We start from the raw sequence: 25943 nt of genomic DNA on the forward strand, positions 1-25943 counted from the left end.
TGATCCTGTTAAAAGTTTCATGTCAAAGATTTGACCGACCGCCAGGCCAACCGACCTAAGCGACATACAAAGCTGCTTGTTACAGCTAAAAACATGTGGCGGGATTAAGCGATTTGCAATGAAATCTGTGCCTATATGTAGTTATAGCCCTTGCTGAAATGACTGTATTACCCATTTACGTGTATGAATCAGGAATCCGTAGCGCACCTGCATTAACATGCATGGTTTCTGGCTAACCCAACACAGAGTAAAGACTTTTCCAAGAAATGCGACAGTATAGCTCTTGAGTGGAATCAGTGTATCTCTAGTGTAATTAATACACTTTATAATACATCATAAACCCGTAAAACGAATTGTCGTATCGACTCATTGAATGCAACTAGCTGAACTGAAAATATACGAGAAACATCTTTCACGTAAAAGGGCATGTTTCGATTTTGGTGGATTCTTCGCCTCTTGGTTAGTGAGTGATAACTATATACGTGAACTTCAGATGTGAACTTCAGTTTTGTCCAAAAATGTACAAAAAAATAGAGTGTACCTATAACCAGTGCGCCATACATATATAAATTCAAGTTTCAGTTGTCCTTTCCATCAAATGCTCAGATGAAACACTATTCATTTACTGTCTCGTAAAATTGCTTGACTGAGTCTTTTTACATTTTCCTACCGTGTAAAATGGATTTAAAACCTTGGATGTAGTGACCTATTCTAACCTTAATGTGACCAGTGTCACATCTTTATTTTGTCATCTAATTCATACTGTTTGCTTGACTTTTGCATTTAAAAAGGACGTAAAAAATGAGACATAAATGGACTTGGAATGAATTATTTTAAGAAGAAGGTATAAATATGACTTGACTGATACCACCTGATTCCCAACTGAGATCACCATTCAATCCGATGTTTTAAAAGCCTTTCACTCGTATACTTTATTTTAATGTTTTCTGTGTCTTTAAACAACAAATACGGTAAAGGTTTTAGACTTATATGTATATGTATAACTTGAAAAACTTATTACCCTCAGAATATGAAGACACATTTAACAACGTTCCATTTTTTTTCAGAATACTATTTTTGTTTATAATCTCGACAAGCAGGACAATTTGATGCGTCAGACTTAAATATGTCCATGTCGTCTTTACCGTCGATATGTGATAAGGCTATAATGGAATGTATTAGGCGTCATTTCCTTGCAAAGATAAGCAACATGTTACTTTTGGCCTGAGTGTAATTTCCCTTCACGCGCTTATTTCATATCAAACAATTATATCATTCGGAAATGTCTCCCACAGTATACAAGGATTATTTCAGTCATTAATTTTCAATCTTCATCCATATGCAGAATTAGTTACACAACAACAAAATATTATTTCTTAATGGTTATCTAGTCGTGTATTTTGTAACACCTTCTGGCGGAGGACACAGTAACGAAAGAGCTGCACCTGGGAAGATGACTGGTATCAACAACCGTATCATTTATATAGTCTATGCTCTACACCAGCACGCAGTGGGAATATTCGTAAAGCGACACGGAATAACGTGCAAAAAATCTCATCACGATTTAGCTTTATGAAGAAGAGTTTATATTAAAACAGTCTTCATATAATTTCTTTCAGAATGTAGGCTGGTTTTGAGGCATAACGTTTTACAACCGACCTGTTGAGATCATATCACCCTACTTAACATCACTGAGTGAAGCTGTTATTTGCAATCTCTTAGACAGTCCGCACATTTGTTTATTGGAATTTTGTGAATTTGTAAAATGATTCAACAGGCATGTGTAGTAAAATCGACGTATAACTGTTATTTGCATTTATTCTTTGCAATTTTGTGAACTTGTAAACTGATTCCAAAGGCATGTATAGTTAAATCGACGTATAACTGTTATTTGCAATTTCTTAGACAGTCCGCACATTTATTCATTGGAATTTTGTGAATTTGTAAAATGATTCAACAGGCATGTGTAGTAAAATCGACGTATAACTGTTATTTGCATTTATTCTTTGAAATTTTGTGAATTTGTAAACTGATTTCAAAGGCATGTATAGTTAAATCGACGTATAACTGTTATTTGCAATTTCTTAGACACCGCACATATTCTTTGAAATTTTGTGAATTTGTAAACTGATTCCAAAGGCGTGTACAGTTAAATCGACGTATAACTGTTATTTGCAATTTCTTAGACAGTCACATTTATTCATTGAAATTTTGTGAATTTGTAAAATGATTCCACAAGCATGTATAGTAAAATCGACATATAATTCCGTTATGAAGTTTTAAGCATTCAAACTTTTTGGTCCTCCAGGGTTAAATCCTATATACGGTAAGTGCCATGACTGAGAATGGGGTGAGATCACATCAACAGCACAGCATTCCCAATCTCTCTGGTTTCTTCTGCCTGTATAGTCAGTTTTCTCCGATGTCAGTGTGAAGAGCTAACGATTCGGATTGCCCGGGGGGTGACTCCTTCAGTGAAATGTCGTCTAAATACCCGGCTTCCTGTTCAGAGACTCACGGGAAGTTTCCTGCCAAACAATTTCACGAAAATGGTAAAACGATACTCGATCAAGTCATTGGGCGCCCCAGCTAAGAGAGAGCAGGGGATGGTATAAGCACTTGTTGTTCCGCCCATCGACTTTACCTGCCCGGGGCTTCTTCATATCGTGCAATCAAACTCCGAACAAGAATTCCGAGGGAGGAAATAAAGATGCCAGGCATTGTCGTGGAATTTAAGAATACAAGAGAACTGTGAATGTGATCTCAACGTATCTACATAGAGAAAATGTTTTCGGTATGGATTTTACAATCACCTAAATATTATATGTTGGTACTATGTCAACTATAGTGAACTATAACGATTAAACATGATATTACGAACGAAAATATAAATTCTTCGTTGAAAGTCAGCTTCATGCGAACAGCTACATTTTGCATATTTGTACAATAAAATCTTATACATTTATTTAAAACTTTTAATGTTTAAAGATAAATGTGCATAGGATATTTTTTCCAACTCACTCTCAAATTTTACATTGTATACGTTTTCTTTTTTCTGTTGTGCTGTTTCTGATATCTATTGTCTGTTGGTGGTTTAGTTATGGTAGCACTTTTATGCCTCAAGCCAGAGAGACAGCTAAAATCCGATCTACTTGCTTGAATAAATAAATGGATCGTTGATTAAGGTTTAACGCCACATTAACACTGTTTTGGTGAGAAAATGTTAGAAAAATGGAATATTTTGGCTTTGATCTTTAAAATGACAAAATGCTGACAATTAGCGGAAACATACGGGGGCTTTTAAAACTACCCACAAAAACAAAAATAACTTAAAACCCCGTTAAGCACATGATAATCCCATTATACCTTGTGCCCTTTTTCAAATTTTTTTGTATTTATATCGGTTTGGAGTTGTAATAAAGCATATTCACTAATAACAATGAGAATGGAATTTTAAAATGAAATTTAAAAAAAATATCAGCCAAAACTGGTAAGTTCATTCATTTGACTATTGAAGAACAGTGCCTTTGAAGTTCTTTGCAATGTAATAAGTAGAATATAACGTAACAAAACTTTTTAAATGAGCGCCCGGGTAATAAAATAATTGCAAGGGGTTGCAAGTCTACATATGGAATAATTGGTTTGGTTGGTTTAAATTCACATTAAAAAAAATTTGCAGTATTGTGTGCATACAGTACGATGATTTGAACATCCGGAGTTCCTGTAGTGGTATATCTGTCAATATTCATGGAAAAATACATGTTCTATATTAAGATATAATATATATATATATATTATATCTTAATATAGAACATGTATATTATAAGATATAATATATATATATTATATCTTAATATAGAACATGTATTTATCCATGAATATTGACAGATATACCACTACCTATCACTATCAGCATGTTGAAATTTACCAACATCTTATAAATATAAATGTATAAGTATAAATGGTATGAAGTATTTGTAATTATACAGGTTTGATACAATTATCCCAGAAGTTCTTATCCATAAATGTACAACAATACGTAATATGTGTTGAGACTTACATATATTCTAGACCTCTGCACGGTTTCATCCCACCATATAACACTGGCCGCCGTTATAAGTGAAATATTCTTGAGTATACGTAGTAAAACACTAGTCAAGTAAATAAATAACTAAATAACTAACTAACTAAATAAATAAGTAGGTAAAAATATATGCTATATAGGGCTGGAACTTATATTTTCAGTCGTTATCTTATTACCAGTTGGTACCGTGCGCCCGTGCCCAGACACACACATATAACGTGGCACGTAAAACCGTCATCGACCTAGAAGAAATTTGCCTTCGTTGTTTTGGGCGGAGTAGTCTCCATGTTCAAAAAGTTTCATCCAAATGTGATACACTTAGTTGTTCAAGAATTGTGTTTAATGTTTCATCAGATCGAGAAAAACAGAACAGCATTATAGTAAAGCACAAGTATAAATAAATGCCATGCTATAGTTATAATGACCTGTTATACTGAAGTTTTAAGAGCTCATTCTTCGAAAATTGCGTCGATATTCATGATGAGCATATGATTATCAGACTAATTTGCGTGAATTCCTTCCCACGATTTAACAACATGGTGTGAAAACTGTCGACGATGAGCTTCCTTAAAACAGTGTATGTGTAGAAGGATGCGAAGTAAACCAAACTGAAGCGTTAATTAGCATGGTGAGACGAAGACGACGTTAATGTATGCATATATAGTTATTTACCAAGAAGCATAAAAAGTCGTCTGTCCTGGAATGCGCAGTGTTTTCGTGCTTACAAGCAGGCGATAAAAGCTGAAAACCTTACAGTATGGTTTTGTATATGCAGTTGAATGCATCATAACCGAGGCGTGGTAAGTTTGCACCGATGATTTATTGCTATGTAAGCTCTTTTTCTCCTCTTATTACATGTTAACCTTTTAAATGACTTGGATTCATTTTACAAATTAATACTCTATTTTATTAAACGTCACACAATTATTTTACGCATTTTAAATTATATATGTATATTCGACTATCGTATCAGTTGGATCTTTTAGCTAAACATCTGAAATTACGCATGCGTCATCATTTGGCTTAAATTTAATAGCAATTTTAAAAAATGGTTATGTGATTTTTTGTCTTTTACATAAATTCTTGATAAAAACGAGTCATTTAAAAGTCTTGATAGTGCATTTTTTTTATCTACATTACCATAGACCTGTACTGATTGTATGCAACATGTTGTGTAGAGTGTTTCACATTATAAGGCTTGAAAGGGACACATTTTTCTTCTCCCTTGAAACCTAAGAAATTGCGCCCTCGGCGATCTGTCAAAACTGTTAGAAGAAAGTCTCTGTGAAATTCAGAATGGATAACGTCTGATATCCTAAGTGACGTGGCATTGAATAGGTTAGATTTCTTAGGAAACAAACAAGTATCTGTGCTTACATGGGAAATGACAAACCCTGTCCACACTTTGATACTTCCAGTTAATGTTTTCCGAATACTTCAATGGAAACCTCGAAAGCCGCACTTGATATATAACTTTTTGCGGGTTTAGTTGCAAGGGTGTTGCCGCAAAGATTAAGATAGAGTTGCACGGCGTTACGTCAAAATGGCGGCAGCGTGAGATACCGGCCCGCAGACGAGATCGCTGCTGACCGGCTACTGGGGAGCGCCTATCAAACAAATAAACTCCCTACTGATACAGGACCGCAAATTTGTCCGCCTTGCTAGCGATCTCTTACCGAGGTATGGGGCTCCAGGAATTCTTTGAACCCCTGGATACGTTGGTACGGCTCAATGATGTGCGATCTAGAATCCAACCAATGGGCGGTGAGCTGCGATGCGTGGCTCGTCCCTTTACTCTCTAACACCATATGTCACTGTCCCTCCCTCATCCCACCAAATATTTATGCATTTGATGTCGTGAGTGGAGGGTTACTTTCTCTTTTGGGACTATCTGTAAACGATACAATCCACGTGCGCTCGGGGATAACTAAACTCGCGGGCGTCTTGACTTTTGTTGAAAGCTCTTCCGATCGCAGAGGATCTGTCTCAGAAACAGCAACCAACAGTGCTGTATTTTGGTATTCTGGAGTAATAACTACACAACTGCAGGTAAGAAAGTTCTCTTTTTTACGAATTCTTTTATCACCTCATTCATGCCCTAAACACGTCTCCACATAAGTTTCAATAAAGATCTCCGATGCCCAATTTCAATGATGGTTGTCTTTAACTATCAAAACCCGCCACTCCGAAATAAGTCATTCGTTTTATTGCCCATACGATTGTCTTGATACGCTGATCCCTGCTCGGTGATATTAAAATATCAATGATAAGAACTGAAGCATGGCCATGTTGTTCAATACACTGATTTTAATGGAATATCGTTACTTACATGTAAATGTACTATATCCTCATAATTCTTGGCGGCAACAAAAATATTGATCAGCACATATAGTAAATCCAAAAAATCCCGATTTCATGGAATGTTTTTAATGCTTCATGGAGGAGGGATCATTGACAATCACGTCAAGGCTGCGTATAGTTTTTAGTTTCTCCATACACTTGCGTTTCCTCAGAACAGAAGTTATATTCTGGAAACTTCGGCTCATTTTGTGAATGCCAAAACGTCTTGCATGTTTAACTTAGCTTGTGCATTTGTAGCTCACAGTCTCTGCCGCAGTTTTTGTTGCAAAACACTCTCTTAAAAATTAAGTGTTACGTTTAACAATGTAAAGGTCACGAGGAGTGAATGCACTTATAGGGGCTACGTGTATCTGACCAGTTTTATCAAGTGGCAATGTTCCAACACTCTTCAAAGGTGTTCTTATTCCGACTCCACTATAAGTGTGATGTTTTTAACTCGATTTCAAGCGTTGGTTTGAGATGTTGATTAGTGTGAACAGTTTGACGAGTGTTGAAACTTTAACACTCAATAAAACTGGCCATATACATGTTACCTTTCTAAGTGAGACAAGTTTTAAAACATTTACTCTTCATGAAAGTGGTCAGATAATTCTTACAGATGCAGTCACGCCTCGTGATCTTTTCATTGTTAAATGTAACACCATTCAGTCGTATTTATTTATTTTTTTTATTTGATTGGTGTTTTACGTTGTACTCAAGAATATTTGACTTATACGACGGCGGCCAGCATTGTAGTGGGAGAAAACCGGGCTGAGGCCACGGGGAGACCTTTGGTTTTAAGGGTGCATGATTACAATTTATGAAATAGATCAAATCATAGCTTACAAAGTGGTTAATATGTTAGTGACCTGCCTTCTACGTGGTGAACGTAAAATCCTAGTCGGTATCTAGCTGTACCTTTCCTTAAATGTGAAACCATTTATCAACCATCGTCACATGGTTATGTTGTCAAAGCTGTACAACAACTGTGTTTGCTCATGTGTCAACCAGTTGTTCCCCTCTATAACAATGTTCCCAACCCTGCTTTAAGTTCTGGTTTTAATTAGTCGTAAACTCGATACTTGGCCGTGAAAACTATTTTGATTGAAATAAAAATAGCCCTTGCTCCCTTACGCTCTGCATATGTGGATTATATATATATATATATATATATATATATATATATATATATATATATATATATATATATATATATATATATATATATACATATATATATATATATATATATATATATATATATATATATATATATATATATATATATATATATATATATATATATATATATATATATATATATATATATACGTGAGAGTGGGCGTGTCTATAGTAAGTGAATACCGTTATCTGTGATATAAATAAACTCACAAATCTGTACACACTTATAAGAAATCTATTGTCCGCAAGGTAATAAATTTTACACCTATTTGGGACTCAGTTTTTAAAAGTTTTGATTACAGTTTATGGATTCATTGTCACCAGTAAAAGTGTGGAAGTATATGTCAGTTGGTTTACGGTTCCTAGTATTAATGAATATAGGCTATATATTATCTTAAGAGTTAATCTTTAGATTATCTTAAGAGATCTTAAGAATGCCATGCGCCTTGCAGTTTTCCACTGCTTCTTGCAAGCATCTGTAAACGAAAATAGGGTGATAGGGTGTAAGCTTAGCATAACATACACATTTCGTATGATTCCGTACGGTCTTTGAGTATCATCCTAAAAAATTATTTAGAAATGCGAACGTATGTTTTAATTTGCAGTCTGTGTTTTCAATAGTATTTCAGTAGAAAGGTATAGAGCAATATTCACATTCTATGTACCAGTTAAACATTTCATGTCCCTGTACTCGTTTTGCCCATTTAGTATAAATCTCTGCCTGCAGAAAAAAAGTGTGACTTCACCCTCCAGTTTAGTTTGCAAGCTTGCTTTTCACAACTAGAAAATGTACACTTTCAAAGGGATACACCGTTTGCAATTATGCGCACCAGTATGTAGAAAAATCAGAGCTTTTAAGAAGGTTTTTTCCTGATTGCTTTTGCAGATATCAGGTTATGTTGGTACGACTTTGGCTTACACCTCCTAATCGTACATATTGTAAACATTCTAAACGCTCTCTGTTGTCGCCACAGAAATACTGTATTTAAGTACCCAGTGCAAATACAAATTGGTCATAAACAAACGATAGCTGTTAGGGAAGGCTTTTAACTCAGTACTTAGCGAGTTTGTGTTTACAACTTACTAACTCTTTGTACCACACAGCCGTGTTCATATACCAACGCACTATTATCATGATCAATTTACACACAGTAGAATTTCTTTTGGGTAAAGAATAAACGCTGTTGAGTTATTAAAGAAAGGTAAATGTAAAAAAAAATCGTGTCAACTTCTACAATGCGTCTTATTAATTGAGCTTTCATGTAAATTTTCTTGGTCTTTAACGCTTAAGCCACCATGCAAAAAACGAATAAGATTCAGAAACACTAATCACTACAAGTATGAACATTTGAGATTAGAGAGAGAGACCATGCTACAGTGTGTTTATCGTCGAATATTTCCAGCCCAAAATACTACCATAAATTATTTCACACTGTTTGAGAGGCTGTTCTAACGCGGGTGAAATCGCCTTACCCACTGCCGATAACACTGGGTGTCACTGGTAATTAAGTGCCACCCAGACGTGATAATTACTACACTTGTTATCAATTACGTTAATTACAGACAGGCTTTTATCTGGTCTGTCGTCACCGGGACAGTATGAGGATTTATCCACGCCTCTGTGTGGCCACTGTCCGTTTTGTTATACGATCCGTGTTTTTATTTGCCCGACTGACATGTGATAGTGGTTGATAATGGTCATCTGCACTGCCCGTGTTTTACGGCACCCCTCGGGAGAATAGACCGCACAAAGAATTCACACTTTTGAGGACAAAAACATCTCTGTGGTTAAAAAGAAATCATGAAGCCCATAACTGTATTCAGATATTTGTAATTTTTAAAACTACGTGCTTTAAGGAAGATTGGAAGGAATTTACCATTCGAATTATTTATCTAAAAAATTACAGATGTAACGTTAAAAGAATCTATAAAACATATAATTTTATCAACTGTATAAGGCTACTTTATGGTAATTTTTTTAAAAACATAAATGCTTCTTTTTACAAATTTGGTTATACACTTTAGATAGTTTTGAAATTTTTTCGAAAATAGCACATGTACATATACCCTGAAGGTTTACACGTAAGCTACCTTGGGTCTGTAATGTGGCGTATGCACATGACACAGGTCAATAGTCACGTGAGGACAGCTCCATAGGTGACTTAGTTGCTTTAAATGGTAATTTTCTCGAGATCACTTCTTTACATAATCAATATATGCAGATCACTGGGGAAATCATCGTTCCTTGTCAAGTTGTCCAGATAGATTTACAATACAGTTTACTATTACAGTGTGAGAGGTTCGGGCAATGACCTGCAAGCGTTACAGCAATATATTCCGTATTAACATGATTCAGACTAATTTCAAAATAAACGGCCATCGTAAATTCACGAAAAACTGACCGAGAAAGTCAATAAGAAAAAAATGGAAGGTAAAAGGTCAGTGTTGTGAAAAGACAAGAAGTCGGAGATTTTCAGTAATGTCTGACATTCAAATTTGCGAGGTTCAGGCATATAATCTACATAAACTGGTAACATCTTGACAGTATCATGTCCAGGTCGATTTTTTAAGACAAAGACAACCCATCGACCATCCGTGTAAACACCTTGCAGATGTCACTTAATGCGATTTTAAACCTTCTTCATTCCTGAATAGATGTGTATTTAGCGTTTCTGGAAGCTATAATCAAATATCTAATTCTGCGGCGACCAATGAAACGTCAGTTTTTGAAAATAGTACAGATCTTTTGGTACTCATTCCACATTTAGATTCCACATTTCTTAAATTACGAATAAGAATCTAATTTTTATGCAACAAAATACATCTGCATGTTATAATTTGTGGCATAAAAAACTTCTTCATAAGAGATTATGTGCGAGAAACAAAAATATTGAGACCAAAATGATATAGTGTATGTGTTATACGCACAAAAATGGTGAAGTACTCAAGCATATAGCTCTCCAACAGCGCCACTTGTTCAAATTTCTGAAATGGGATTTTGATTTCTCCGTCTGTCCCTGCGCCCTGTAGACACATAGTTCAGTCTAGTGGTTACCAGATGTGCCCATTGAAACAACGGCCAGCTAAACGATTCCGAAGTTACGGGCGTAGCTGTTGGAAGGGTACGCGGTGCAACAGTCGTGTATAGCCTCCGTAAAACAGCCGTTATTGGAAGCAGACCTTGCACTCGATCGCCCAGTCCATATACCCGCGGTGTTGTGAGATCGTAAGCCGCCCATTCGAACCAGTGCCATTGTGAAACCTGCTCTGTTTCTCTTCCAAGCTCAGGCAGGTACCATAACTGACACTACATGTGTTTTGGGTTTCCCCACTCTGACCGGAAATCTTTGTTACTTTCTACTGATGTTTAGTTGAGTCAATATACTGCGCTGAACTGACAGGTAATGGCCCGGATTGTAACTGCCAGTTTCCTGTTTTGTAGAAACCTTTGAATTTGTCGAGGTCACCATATCGCCGAATAGCACTGGCCTAACAGAGTTCATGACGATGGTATTACTAGTGCCTCATCAGACAGTTGATTTCTACAGAGTTCATGACGGTGGTATTATTAGTGCCTCATCAAACAGTTGATTTCTACAGAGTTCATGACGGTGGTATTATTAGTGCCTCATCAGACAGTTGATTTCTACAGAGTTCATGACGGTGGTATTACTAGTGCCTCATCAGACAGTTGATTTCTACAGAGTTCATGACGGTGGTATTACTAATGGTTCATCAGACTGTTGATTCCTACAGAGTTCATGACGGTCGTACTTTTACCAGTGCCTCATCAGACAGTCGTATTACTAGTGCCTCATCATATAGTCGTATTACTAGTGCCTCATCAGATGTTGGGCGTTTTAAGTCATTCACGAAACGATAATTCGGCGGCAATTTCTTCAATGGCTAATTTACTGGAGGGATTCCGTTTTAATATTGGTTCTTTTTTTTTTTTTGGCCCTGGTGCTGGAGTATTTGTTTGGATGTCAGACCAGATAGACATAAGTTTATCTGTGGTTTGCATACTTCATTTTCTATTGTGAATTGCAAGACTATGGATATAGCCTACTTACAAGTGCTATTGATATAAATCTAGGATCCTTTCCGGCTTAAGTAACATATCAAACTCATCTGGTTACAGGCTATTTTCAGCTCAGAGTGGAGTTTGCATGGTCACTTTGTCTCACGAAACCGTTAGCACCCTTAATAACGCGGGTATCTCGATTTATCAGAGGACCGAGCTACATACTTTAAATTTCCAATCAAATTTTAAGATCAAGGCAAAAGGCCCTGCCATATTAATTCCAGGAATTCCATGTTTCAGTATCCATACACGAGAGGATGTTATCTTCTGATAGTGACTCGGACGACTCCATCGACGTCTCCACGACGGACCCACCGCGCCAAGCTCACAAGGAGAAAAAGGAGTTCCTGAGGAGCAATCTGAGCTCCATGGCTCCTGTATCCTCGACAGTGAGCCGAGCTCGCTCAGTGTCACGACGTCTCCTGAGAACACCTAAATGTGCCCGTTGTAGGAACCATGGAGTTGTCTCCTGTTTAAAAGGACACAAACGTTACTGTAGGTGGCGCGACTGTCAGTGCGCGAATTGCCTCCTGGTGGTGGAGCGACAGAGAGTAATGGCTGCCCAGGTGGCGCTCAGAAGGTAAGATCGAATTTTAATTATCCAACTTTTTCATATACCTGGTATACGTGGGAAGGTCTGTCGCCAACATGTGGATGGTCGTGGCTTTCTGTCAGACTCAGCTCGGTTTCCTCTCACCATAATGCTGACTGTCTTTGCATAAGGCGTAAAACACGAATGTAGTTTAGACACGTTTTTCATCGGGTAATGTCTTTTTGCGATTCTGGCCTTAAAATTATTGAAACTTACTAATACATATTAGCTTACTAATAAAGCTAAATATATCAGCACTTACCGTGCTTCCTCCTATACACACAGACAAATAAATTTTATTTGCATTAACACTTCGATGTGAAAACGATATATCAACGAAGTCTTCTGCATACTTTAGAAAAGAAGCACAGATCCCATATGTTTCAATTGTTATCGTTTCTGGCATACAGGGCTGTATATAACGAAGTTTGTTCTCACTGTCGTTTCTTTTAGTGAATCCAACGCTCTTATGTAAACCGTTTGATGATAAAAACACTTCTGCTGAGATAAAAACTCCACAAAACCCCTCTGGCTTATGTGTGTTAGACCTCGTCTTTTACTGACGGTCGAACTGTGGGAATCATCTAAGCGAACTATAGGGTAGCAAGTGTCTGGAATGAATCGAAACATATGGGACCCATGGTATCAAACGAACCTTCCCGCTACCTGTGTTTTTCCAAGGCGATAAAACGATATTGAATTACCGCAGTGTTTGTAGATAGGAAAAATTTGTACCTTCCATCCCCTTATAGCTAAGAGTGTATGTGTCAAAAAGTCCCAGTAGAATTAGTGAAAAACTGTGGGCTTGATATTTACCTTGCTGATGTGTTTGGATCAGCGTTGGGAGGGGGTAGCCGGGAAGTAACGCGCACAAGGCACAAGAACCCTTCTTCTCACAGACCAGCCACAGAAGTTCTTTGAAAACTTATATCTTTGTATACGACCGACATTGTATACATTAAGTATTAGATTAAACGTTAGAGAAATAATGGCCTTTATCTAGACTGTACTGAGTTGACCTTCTCGTTTACTGTATGTGATTCATGGCCATGTGTAATCATTATACATTCGTGCTTTGGTCAAGAACAGCATTTTAAAAAGAGCATGATTTTATCACATTGGAACCATCAGTTGATTAATTAAAATTATGAATATCCACAGGTATGAATCAAAACTTATAGAAGGTGTTCAGCTGCATCAGTTCCCGGACGTGTCTATAAATAATATATAGTCTACAGTGTAACTATACGTTTTATTACAAAATAGTACACTCTGACTCTTGAGGGTGTTTATAAATATATAATAGTTAATTTTATAACCATTTTCCTGTTTCGTAAGAGCTGAGCTGACTGCCCTCCATGTTTGACTTTACTGTTTCGTGATTTTTAAAGCCCATCACAGTGGTTTGGTCACATGGGAAGTACGGCACTCGTCGTGAAATAGGAAGAGTCTCTTGGGACTCCTGAAGACTTTGGCGGATATAAACTGATATAGGCTATGTCGAAGATTTTTGTATTAAGGTCTTCTATAGTTATTTGTTTACTCTTGGTGTGAAGTCACTAATCTTGAAGAGGTGAAAGACCCAGTACTGTCCCCATTCCCACGCCAAAGGTACCATTTTTGAGCCCTTCATCAAATCTGTAGGGTATGTCCCCTTTGGGCATCCCATCTTCACCGAGAACTCCATCAAACTTCGCGGAATCCTTCAGACCAACTCTGACACCAGCTTTGTGCAAACACAAATGGCACACTTAACAAATTAACCACGGGATCCACCAAACTATACGACACCGTTCAAACCAAATCTGACATTAGCTTTATCCCAACACAAATGATGTGCGTTAACAACTGCTGGTTATATATTGTACAAAACATATCAATACTGAAAAGATAATTTTGAGAACATTATCTTTGTAAAGGTACGTTTCCACATACGGTTTTAATAAAATTCCATAGTTCACACCCCTCAGGCACCAGGATGATCCCTCACCCCTGTGGGCATCTAGCGAGTGTAAGTTAATCCCCATGGTGGTTGTTTGTTCATGTGACTGCTCCCTACCCCTTCCCACTGTGTAAATAGCCCGCGGAAAGTGATCGCTACAGTATCAAATTACCACCAACACACTTATGCAATCTTTGTTATGGTTTCACTATGACAATACTAGTTCAAGAGGTAAGCTTCAGTAAGATGTACAATCGACAACTTGGTACTAATTCCTTCAATTATTATAGCGCATGTCCATTAAAAGAGCCTCGCTGTTAGCAACGTGACATGCCTTTTCACACATGGGTCAGCAGTTTTGGAGAGTTCAGAAATATCTGTTAACTCCTGTAGACTCTTTTTAGTGATTTTTAGCTTTATTTTGTGCACACAAATTTGTTCATGGAAACTGCTTTGCCGGGAAACCTTCCTTGATATCTGGTACATGTGATATAAACGGTTAGACACTTTATTCCTTATGCACAATTTACTATTTTACATGAACAAAGATAGAAAAGACATATTGTATTTTGTAAGTTACTTATAGATTGAATATTATAACAATATGAGACAAACACTTGTCTATAAATGCCAAAGACATTTGGCCAAACGCACAAGCTCTGATTTAATTGATGCTTCTCTGGCAAATTTTATCATTTTATCAGTACACCGCTGTGGCAAATTCTCCGCCAATTCGGCAGCTGTATTCTGTAACGTAGATGACGGGATATAGTCAGAATTGACTTGTCACAAACTGATGATAAACTCGTGAACCCTCGCCAATCTTCGGCGTTTATCGGTAAAACGAGACAAGTCGACGAAAACTGAAGATATCTCGTCATTTTAGAATCCCAACGATAAGGACTTACCAGTTTTATCGCATATAATGACATAAAAGTTGTTGAAATGAGGCTCAAACTCACATATCTCGTGACACGTGACATTTAACGAGACCCCAGCGTGTGTTGTGTCAGGAATTGTGTTTCAGCTATCTGAAAGACAAACCAAATAAGATACAGGAATTGTGCATTCATGGACAACAGTAAAACCACTACAAAAATGTTTTCAAAAAAAAAAAAAATAGTGAATGAATTTCTCTTTTCTTTTCATTCTCACGAATGGATTTCACGTTAACATCTGTCATACAGCGTGATATTTATTTCGAGCTGAAAATAATTTTTAAACAATAAATATGAAATTTAATATTCACATGTATATATTTTATATTTAAGGGAGATATAAAGGAACCAATATATTGTGAAATGTACACTTTAGAGGATCATGTGGCACTACAGGGCTTGAGATAAAATGTGTACAGTAGCGTCACTGGAAATGTATACGTCTATATATAGAGAGGCCTTCGTCATCACTGAAGAACTTGCACGCCCAAGACAATTTGTGACCAAGTTGTGTTCAGCTCAGTCTGTAGTTCATTCCTGTAATATTTGCAATTCCCATGACGCCTAGGACTGGTGATACTTGTGTAATAGAAGTGTGTATAGTTCAGTAGTATGTATGATACGCCTCATAGGATCGCAATCGCTGATTGGAAAACCTTGACGTTCAGTCTAGCGTACGACGAATTTGTTCGTTTAGGTTCTGTTTTATTCGTAAGTAACGCCATAATTATACGATTGCGGCCAAGTTTACGGGTGGAGGAAACCCAAATGTCCGATCGGGAGTAAACCATCGCCTTTTGGCAGGTACTAGACAAACCTTCGGACTCAAAGCCACCGGTGACCCAGCGAGTACTGGGTTCTGAGGTCTCTATTATCCGGGGCCAAACGACTGCGAGTAGAGCAAGGCGTTCAGTTATATTAAGCCGGAAAGGGCCTAAATGATAGTTATTCAGAAGTATAGTAGTAATTGTGAGACTGAAATGTCTATAAGCACAAACTCTACTGAAGCTTTAGTTTTGAGATAAGCGGACTTTTTAAATAGTTATCATTGAATATAATCACAAGTATACATAGGCGTGTTATTTCCTACCAGTGGGGACAATGAGTCAAGACATGCACTCAAAAAAAAATTAATATAATAATTTTAATAAAATCTGTTGTCTGAGTGATGCTAGAATGTATTCTGTATTATAACAAAATACTGTGTCATAATCAACATATTATCTAGTTTGTCTAATATAATCTCTTCGTTGAATTAATGTTTCCTCCCATCATAATGCTGGCCAGAGTAGTATATGTGAAATATTCTTGAGTTCGGCGTAAAACACCAATCAAATATTTATTTATTTACTTGATTGGGCATTTTACGCCGTACTCAAGAATGTTTCACTTATACGAGGGCGGCTCGCATTATGGTGGGAGGAAACCGGGCAGAGCACGGGGGACCATCCCACGATCCTCCGCAGATTGCTGGAACATCTTTCCACGTACGGCCGGAGAGGATTGTCTGTTGAGGGTAATTCCAAGACCCTATTGTGTTGCACTACACTATATATGTGTTGTCTAAGTGTCAAACAGAGACATTCGTCGTCTGTTAAATAACATCCATATGATCGATCATCTCAGACCAATTTTCAACGCCTTGGCTAGCACCTATTCTCATCCAAAGAAACCTACCCATGAAATCAGATTGAAAAGTAGTCTACTGGCCAGTTTTCAGAGGTAACAGGACAACCTGGTTGATATTTCAGGCAAGAAAATCCAAATCAAATATAAGAAGTTTAAAATATTTTATAGTTGAAATTAAAAAATAACCCGTAGTTATTTAAGCCGTCTGGTATTAATATTGTTTTTCATGTAAGAATAATATAACGGTAAGTCTTAACAGCTAAGCCTGTGCCGTTCCTTGGTCAAGGCTTATTTAGACGTTTCAGCCACATATGTACCAATAAAATGTGCTCTTCTAGTATGAAAATTACGCTGTGAGTTCAAATCCAGCTCATGTTTTCTCTCCGGCCTGGTCTATCAGAAATGGCACAATGGCATTTAACTACTTTTGATGCCAACGCTAAAGATTTTATAACAAGAAATTAATCGAAATTCCAAAGAAACCTCCAGTGGCCATTAAAATGTGGATCAGTGAGTTAGAATCAAGCAAAATATGTCTCAAGAAAAATGGTAAACTTTAGGCGAAGTGCAGTATTTCACATGAAACCTGTTGAACAGTTAGAAGTGTTAGAAGGGGAAATGTCATTGCACTTCCAACTCTCCAGGGCCGGTCAAGGATTATAAACGTTTAAGTTAAGCATTTTGCAAACTTTCAGCTTACACCTGCATGAAGTAGTTAACGACAGATTTCTGTTTCAAAACTTTGTAATAACATCCGCGAGTACTTTACAATATATTACCCGCATCGTCCGTGTAAAGTCTCCATCATGTCAAGTGGCTTTTATGCCTAACAGAGCTTGTTGCAGCGAGTCAGGTGTCTTATGAAGCACATATGGGAATGGGGTAACACGATGCGCACGTGACGCGTCAGAACATAGAGCACGTGGGCGGCTTCAGTAAGCACAAACGCCGGTGTTACCTCAGAATCATTGCCTCCATGGATGGTTTTCATTAATTGCTGTGAAATTCCGCACCTGGCTTCCTGAAAATAGTGATGGAAAGGATCGTAATTTTTCTCTTATGTCAGGTGCACAAGCTGCATTTTAGACTTCTGTTATCTCTTCAAGGTATATATTCATACCTTGAAGATATACCTTATATATATATCCAAACAAATTCTGTATTTTGAAGGAACAAAATTTCTAAAAGCAAACAGACAAGATAAGAACTTAAAACAACTATTAACCAAGGCCAAATTCAGTTCGAACTCTACGGAGAATGTTTCTGTCAGCTAATGCCGTCATAAATGATGTAAATGTTGTAATCATGTAATAGTTCAGTCCAAATTTCAGTTCAGAGATGCTGAAAAGACGTTCATCATAAATGCGGGTATCAGTTGGAACTCCGAGAATTTGATTTACGTTACTTTTTTTGAAATATTACACAGGAGAAACTGGAGATATTTCTGCTCAACAGAACCAGTGTCCATCAATAACAAATCAGCATCGATTGTTTAGACATCTTAAAGTCAGTAAAGACATTTGGACATGCACTCAATATATTATGATTAAATTCTCAATATTACCCTTTTTAAAATTATTTTCGGAGAATAATACGAAACGTGTTCACATGGAACACAACTTCATTCGAAAATTCAAGCCCCAACTTAACAACTAGGTTTCATTGGAGGGGTATTACTATTGTTGGACGGCGTAAAACACCAATCAAATAAATAAATAAATACTATTGTTTGTTTTGTTTAATTAAGCTTTATTTGTACACATACCTAAATCCCTGTAAACTTATTTCTGTATACATATACCAGGCAACAACTAAGAGTTGCTAAACTACATAACTATATGCATGCCTATATATATGTTCTTTGTATCACCTCTTTAGACTCCCAAATGGAACGATTCTGGAACTGGTTTGGTTCTTGCTGCTGTTTTATAATATGAACATATATACATAAATATTTACGTACATAGGTGGAGTCCAAATACATATACAGATTCTTTGCCAATCGCGTTAATCCAAAGCAGATATAAACTAATTCGAGCATATCATGAAGATGTTTCATTAGTTTATGCATTTAGTTTGGAAGTATAATCATGCTGCGCGTGATAAATTTACATTGCTCGTCATGTCACAAGGCTTTTTTTTCAGTTATGATATGATTTTAGAAATATTGAAAGCGTTGGAAATATGGGAGAAACAAATAAACAAATCGATAACAACAGAAACAATAAAATACGTTGGACTTTGTTTACACTGAAAACAGCCCACACCAAGTGTGATTCAGAACGTACCTGCGCAGCCACGTTTTCATTTCTCAACGACGTATACTTCCCAGATTGCTGATTATTAATCGGGGAGTACAAATATGCAGTATACATCGAAGAACTGTATTTCTAATACTGAATATTCCCGGTCATTTTTCACGATTCATGTACTCTGCCTAACAGGCTGATATGCTCTTCTGTATAGCATAGCCACTTTCCGATTTCATCCCAGTATTTCATAGCAAAGCGATAAAAGAGAATAACTTTGAACTGATTTACCGTAATGTTTACTGTAGCTAGGCCTTAAATTGCTAATGTATAGTGAAACATGTGGCATGGATGGATTTCTTTGGTCGTTAAGCTAGTGTAACTGTAATCCATTTATTCTTCATCATTGTAGGCACCAGGCCACAGATAGTGACCAGAATATCAAGGCAAAAGTCAAAAACGCAGCCGCCTTGCTTCAACAGAGGAAGATTCTACAAAGAAATCTCCGCAGCCTTCAACAACATACCCTGTCCAGAGAAATCCTCTCCAGTAAGTACATAATTACAGCTCAACGTGGAATAGCCAAGCTTTGCTCCGTATAAAGTTAAATGGCCGGTTTCTATGAACAAAAAGCCCAATTACTGACTTGATGGACCTAAATCCGCAGTTTGGTGGGTTTACAAGCCATTTACCAATAAGATCGCTGGTTTGGCAAAATTTATTCGGCCATGGATGGCCTCAAATCAACGTCAGAGCGCGCTCCATTGAAAAACCTGATGTAGTTACCGATAAATTGACAGACGAAAAGATGAGGACAAATGGCCACGGCAACTGCATCAGGTTTTTCAATGGAGCGCGCTCTGACGTTGGTTTGAGGCCATCCTTGGCCGAATAAAATTTTGCCAAACCTAACGTCAGAGCAATCTTGGACGAGCCTGTTGCTTGCTTGACGTGGCACAAGCAGTATTCAATCTAGAGTAAGACGTAAAACAACCACCAAAATATAAGTATAAAAACACAATAAAATTCTGTGCCAAAATAATTTACGTTTTTCACTATCTTCCATTGCTTCAGATTACCGCGCCCGGCTGCACGCTCTTCCTCCACCGGAAGCCATCAGGTCAGTGCTTCCGTATATGAATGAGCGCATGCGCAAGAGAAGATGCTTCGCAGATAAGGAACTGGATTTGGTGATGTTCGAACGAGAGCGACAGGCTGAGATCGTCAAGCAGAGACAAACTGGCATGCAGCAGTTGCCACACAGTTCCGCCATTGATGTTTCGAAGTCCCGTTTGATGCTCGGCAATTCCAGTCCCAGAGATTTCTTACATCGGATATTTCCGGCGCACAACCCGAACGTGCTGGAGCTGGTGTGGCAAGGCTGTGGAGGGAGCTTGGAAAAGACCATCGAGATTGTAGCCCGTGGATTGAAAACAAACCTTCCACAACTATCTCCGCCTCAGCCTGCTTGCCCTCAGGCTGTCACTGGTATTTTGCCCGTCTATTTTGCCAATTCCCAGCCTTGTTTTCCTTTAAAATCATCTTCATCCGAAGTGACGGGAGCCGGGATTAGACACCCAGCTTTCAACCTCCCATCGTCGTATTTCCCCCATATGAACACAGTGACAGCACTTATGCCAAAAGCTTCGGCATCATCGACTTTATCCAGTGCCAAATCCGACGATGTGAGACTGGCTGGTTCACCACGCCAAGAAGAATCCATCCGCAGATCCACTACAGACACATCACACAGCAGTGCGTGGAATCTTACACGTGACCTTTTACAGCGCAGGTCAGCTTTTACTTCCGTGTCCTCAGACAATGGTAAATTAACCGACAGTGATATGTACGAAAGCTGCGACAGTGCGGCAACGAGTCCCCGATCTCTGACAGATTCGTTATCGGAAGACAACGGCGACAACAACTACAGCAACAAAGTGTTCAGCACAACCAGTAGTAGTTCTGTTAACGCCAGCAATCGCCGAGATACGTGTAAAGGCAGTGTAGTGAAATCCCCGCTCAAGTTTTCGGTTGCTTCCATCATTGGAAAGTAGAAACAGTATATCCAAAGGTTTCTTTCTGTGTATTAAGTGCAGCTGCAAACCATTTTCATATACAGAGTATATAGCTGTTCTCAGTATACCTAGAAATACCGATCTCATCTTTTCTACATTTAGAAATATATTTCAGGGACATACGCATAATAACATTGTAGTCGCAAGAAGATTTCAACACAAAACTTTCATATGATGTCGTTTGCTTTCATGTTCAAAGCCATATAGTGTAAATGCTGTAATGATATAGCTGAGAACTATTTTCACTGAAATACGCATAACATAGAGTGACATATTCATCTATGTGTGTAAAAGTTAATTTTCATGCTATTATTTCATAAATAAAATCGAGATACTAAAAACAGAGAATGAACAGTTTTGTTTTGAGATGCATGATGTTAAGATTTGTTGAATGATGCAAAGCCTTTATCTTCTCAAGGCTTGTGTCACAAATTGTCATCTTTAAGTTTTTATTTTCTTGGTGATGTTTGGTATACTACCGAAACCAGTAGCATATAACTTGTCTCAAAATTTTTGTTGGGATTATTTTAAATATTGTCCCTTTAATTTGATAGCTAAATCAGACATACAGCCGGAGAAGTGGAAGCTTGCATGCCTATGTTCAGCATCGACTTCCGGGTAACATACATGGTGGTCGTTTTAAGGTCATACCCCACCAGATATAAATAAAGTGGAGCAATGCATTATCTCCCCAAAGTACATACTGAAAGAAATATATATCTTCTTCCACTGAACTTAGTGTAGTGGGCAATCACATAATATTTATATGCACACACGATGGTGAAATCCCCGAACACCGTTTCTACGACACCGGAGGGTATTACAGATTTGATGAAGCATGATACTTTCCACTGCGCAATGGCGATTTGCAACAAAGACGGAGTGTGTGTAATAGCGGTTAATGTGGACGGCTTGTGTGCTTAGCTAAGCTCTTGAATACTGAATAATGACAACTGTCACACACTTCAACATTTCACCCTGGATGTAGAAGGTATTTAGGAATTAATCTGTTGTAGCCTACAGTATTATTTTAAATTATTGTAGACATTAAATGAATCTTTGTGAATTTACAAAACGCCCCATACAGTGTTACAAATGCTATTAATATGTACGCGTAAAGACGGAAGGGCTGTGTACATGTATCGTATATAGGTCTAACGTTTGTGATTTTAGGACATACATTATGCATTTTATTCCTATTTATAGGTAACGTTCGCCCTAAGTTCGCCCTATATTTAATCAAACACTGTTGTTCTTTGAATGGCCTTTACAAACTTGCAAGAAAATATTATACAATAGCTCATAATATCTGTTTTCGTCGTAGGTCTATGACAATATTCCACAAACATACACCCATTTCTATTCGACATTTTTATAGTGACAAAGACTTATCAGGCTAAAGTCTGGGACATTATATATATTTGTTTATTTATTTACTTGATTGGTGTTTGATTGTCGTACTCAAGAATATTTCACTTATACGACGGCGGCCAGCATTATGGCGGGATGAAACCGGGTAGAGCCCGGGGGAAACCCACGATCATCCGCAGGTTGCCGGCAGACCTTCCCACTTACGGCCGGAGAGGAAGCCAGCATGAGCTGGAAATGAACTCACAGCGACCGCATTGTGAGAGACTCCTGGGCCATTACGCTGCGCTAGCGCGCTAACCGACTGAGCCAAGGAGGCCCCGGGACATTACGTGGCGTTGGGATAGGACTCACGGTCTTGTGAGTTGTTCAGATTTACATGAAGTATTTATGAAGCAAACTGAAAAGAGGTCGGGTTAGCCTGTAACCATTTGTCAAAAACCACCCTGTCGTCGCTGCTCTGAATTTGTCCTCCATGCTGTGTAGTCAACTTTTGGTACATGATGCCGTATCGGAAGCACTTTGGAGTCCGCAGCTCTAATGTATACCTGTCTCGTTAAGCCATGTTCACTCATTCACTCATTCATTCATTCCATGTATCCACAAATGCTGGTTTAAGTCGAGATTCAGTCCTCTGGTCACTCAAGCAAACGAATACACCGTTATACATACACGACAGGAAATCAAATCTTACTGTTACTTTCCGCATTTCTGACTGACTGGGGTGTGACGTTACTTCATGAAGTTTGTCAGGCACTTATCGGAGGGCAGTTGTTTTTTCTTCGGCCTCTGATTCTCTCCACTACCCATCATCTTCATCACCATAACCAGTTTCATAATTCTGAGTTCGGGGTAAACTTGAATTAATTAAATAGTTTACAAAAATTTATTGACCTTTGAAAGCTTTTATTAAACTACAAAAATTCGTGCGAGTACCGCTTATATACATTACAGAGACCCCCTTTCTTATAATACATTGTACTATACTGTATTTATCCTCCGAGTTACAAACAGTAACACTGGCCCACTCTGTGCAAATATATCTGAACATTACATAAAGACTTCAAAATACTAATCAGTACATATAAAAGACTGTATGAATTCGTTCTAATTTACTTTATACTTTTTATCCGCCTTACCTTATACATACTTTGAGTTTTTCATTCATAAAAGAAAATTGTCCTTGCGATTTTTGAAGTACTCTTAAATATTCATGTCAGGGTACACCAAGACCATGGTATTTATTTCATACATACTGTATATCAAAGTACGCATTTTAAATTTAACGAAGCAGCTTAGATTTTTTTTATAGATTTTCAACATACTGCGGTTAATATACATTTTTCAACACTCGACTTTCTTCTTTGTCATTTGAAAGATAAAAGACGAGAGCTATGACATTCTTATTGAGATAATTCACCTAAATGTCCATAGGCATTTCGTAAACAAAAAAACACACATTCATCTTTGGTTTCTGACGCTAGTTCAGTGCAGGGCCGCGCTGGACAAAGGGTAGGCGTCAAAGAACACGTAGTAACCAGAAAGATAGCATATTTTATCAAGAGGTTGTCGGTCGGTTAAATTTGATAAGAAACAAAGAGAGGAAGATATCAATAATATATTCACAGGGGGTTTCAGCCAGAGTTATTTGATTGGAGTATCTGAAACGAATCACACAGCCTATCATATTTCTGGCACTTGTAGAAGATTTTGCTCGTCCACCAAAGCTGGGCGCTGTACAAGCTGAGCCATATGGCGATTTCCTGTTTTGATTTGTGATATTTCTTAAGATATGTCGGTCTCTTGCCCCGCCTTCGTCTCGGGCACGGTCGGCACTGATGTTTTATATAACGAAGCATTGGTGGATCCCTCACTGGGGTATATTTGTCGTGTTTTCGGGAGAAATATGGCTCAATTAGCGCCGGGAGGAAACCGGATCCTGCAGCCGATGGCGTCTGATACAGCCGTGAGTGGGCCAGGGCTGGTGGCCGGTTGGTGGAAACCTCTCAGATGCCCGCATGGCGAGCGGTTCCTGCGGGGAGTAATAATCACAAAGAAAACAGAAGAACATCACAACATTGGCGTTAAGTACATACATGCTTGTCTTATGATATGTGATCAGACGAGGATATTGTGTGTGCTAAGCTATCCAAACACAACCCTTGACCCATTCTCGCCCTCCCCTTCATGTGAACAGTGAACAGATTCAACCTAAAGAATATGTGTATTCCTGGAAACAAGTCTTATTACGGAGCTTCGTGTGAACCAACAGTTTCGAGATCATTATAGTGTCGTTTCGAACATCATAATCTTGTTGATTCCCATGCGGATGATGTCCGTGAGGCCTTGGTGATAATAAGCTGAAGATGCTCAGTTTAACGATAGTTGTCCTCCATCAATATCTCTTGGTCACATGTGGGAAAGTTCGTCAGTAATTGATCAAATGTCGGTGGTTTACCCGGGGCACAAAGGTTTTCTCAAGCCATATAAATGGCCGCTATCGGGTATGGCTCTGAACAATATTCACATGAAAAAAATCAACTTCACATAACTATAACATGCATAACGGTACCGTATTGAATGTTATACGGTACCATAAGGCACATGTAACTTGGCTTACATGGTTGAGGGTTTGTGATCTATTGTAAATGAACTATCACAATAACGTCAGCATTACAAACTATAGTTACTTTTTGCTTATTGAAAATAAGCATAAATTCGTTTTTCACATTTACTTTGGTATGCTATACTAGTATTATATTTCTGTGTTGTAGGGCCTACATATAATTTCGTTATTTGTTAAAATTTTTAAGCGCCTATGCATATCTGACTAATACGTCGTGTGATACTAAAAGATTCTGACCCCTACAACATTTACCCTATTTATTTATGTTTCATATGTTGGTTTTTTGTGCAATCTCTATTTCAACGTCTCATCTCGACACAGTCTCTGTTTTAATTATACGCCTCATAATTGTCGGGACCACTTCGGTGGTCTAATTGTTAAAGCGTCCGCTTCGAAGTCGGGAGACCTCGGGATCAATCCCGGTTTGGGTCATGCCATGATAAAAATGGTACCATACGTGGGAAGGTCTGGGTCGTGGGTTTCTCCCTGGCTCCACCTCAATGCTGGCCGCCATCGTTTAAGTGCAATATTCTTGAGTGCGGTGTAAAACAGCAATCAAATAAATAAAATAAATAAAAATGGTATTTGCTCTCGTTTGGCGCTCAGCAGTAAGAGGTTAGAGCAAAGAAACAGAATTGGTTGGCCCGGTGTCAATATAATGTGACTGAGCGGGGTGTCATGTTTGGTGTCCTCGGCATGATACTTCAGTGGCGGCAGCACTTGGGATGGTCTCGCCCAGCCACAAGAAGACACAATATATGCACACACATCTAATGACACAGCTAAGTACGACGTTAAACCCCAAGCATGCATACACACATATTTGTTGGTTAT

General features: G+C 38.0%; 1 protein-coding gene across 1 annotated transcript; it reads left to right on the forward strand.

Moving 5' to 3' along the window:
- The first annotated feature begins 5958 nt into the window (after positions 1-5958).
- Positions 5959-21455, forward strand: LOC135471532 (doublesex- and mab-3-related transcription factor 3-like). Its single transcript, XM_064750797.1, has 4 exons — positions 5959-6133; positions 11931-12270; positions 19453-19589; positions 20115-21455. Exons 2-4 carry the CDS (start codon positions 11948-11950, stop codon positions 21092-21094), a joined length of 1440 nt encoding a protein of 479 aa, XP_064606867.1. The 5' UTR covers positions 5959-6133; positions 11931-11947; the 3' UTR covers positions 21095-21455.
- The last annotated feature ends 4488 nt before the right edge of the window (positions 21456-25943 follow it).

The sequence above is a fragment of the Liolophura sinensis genome, chromosome 7, assembly GCF_032854445.1.
Source record: "Liolophura sinensis isolate JHLJ2023 chromosome 7, CUHK_Ljap_v2, whole genome shotgun sequence".
NCBI classification, from domain to species: Eukaryota; Metazoa; Mollusca; class Polyplacophora; order Chitonida; family Chitonidae; genus Liolophura; species Liolophura sinensis.

Coding starts and splice junctions, on each gene's coding strand:
- LOC135471532 (XM_064750797.1), top strand. CDS start 11,948: ATGTTATCTTCTGATAGTGACTCGGACGACTCCATCGACGTCTCCACG. Junction 12,271..19,452: donor GCCCAGGTGGCGCTCAGAAG/GTAAGATCGAAT, acceptor TCATCATTGTAG/GCACCAGGCCACAGATAGTG. Junction 19,590..20,114: donor GTCCAGAGAAATCCTCTCCA/GTAAGTACATAA, acceptor CCATTGCTTCAG/ATTACCGCGCCCGGCTGCAC.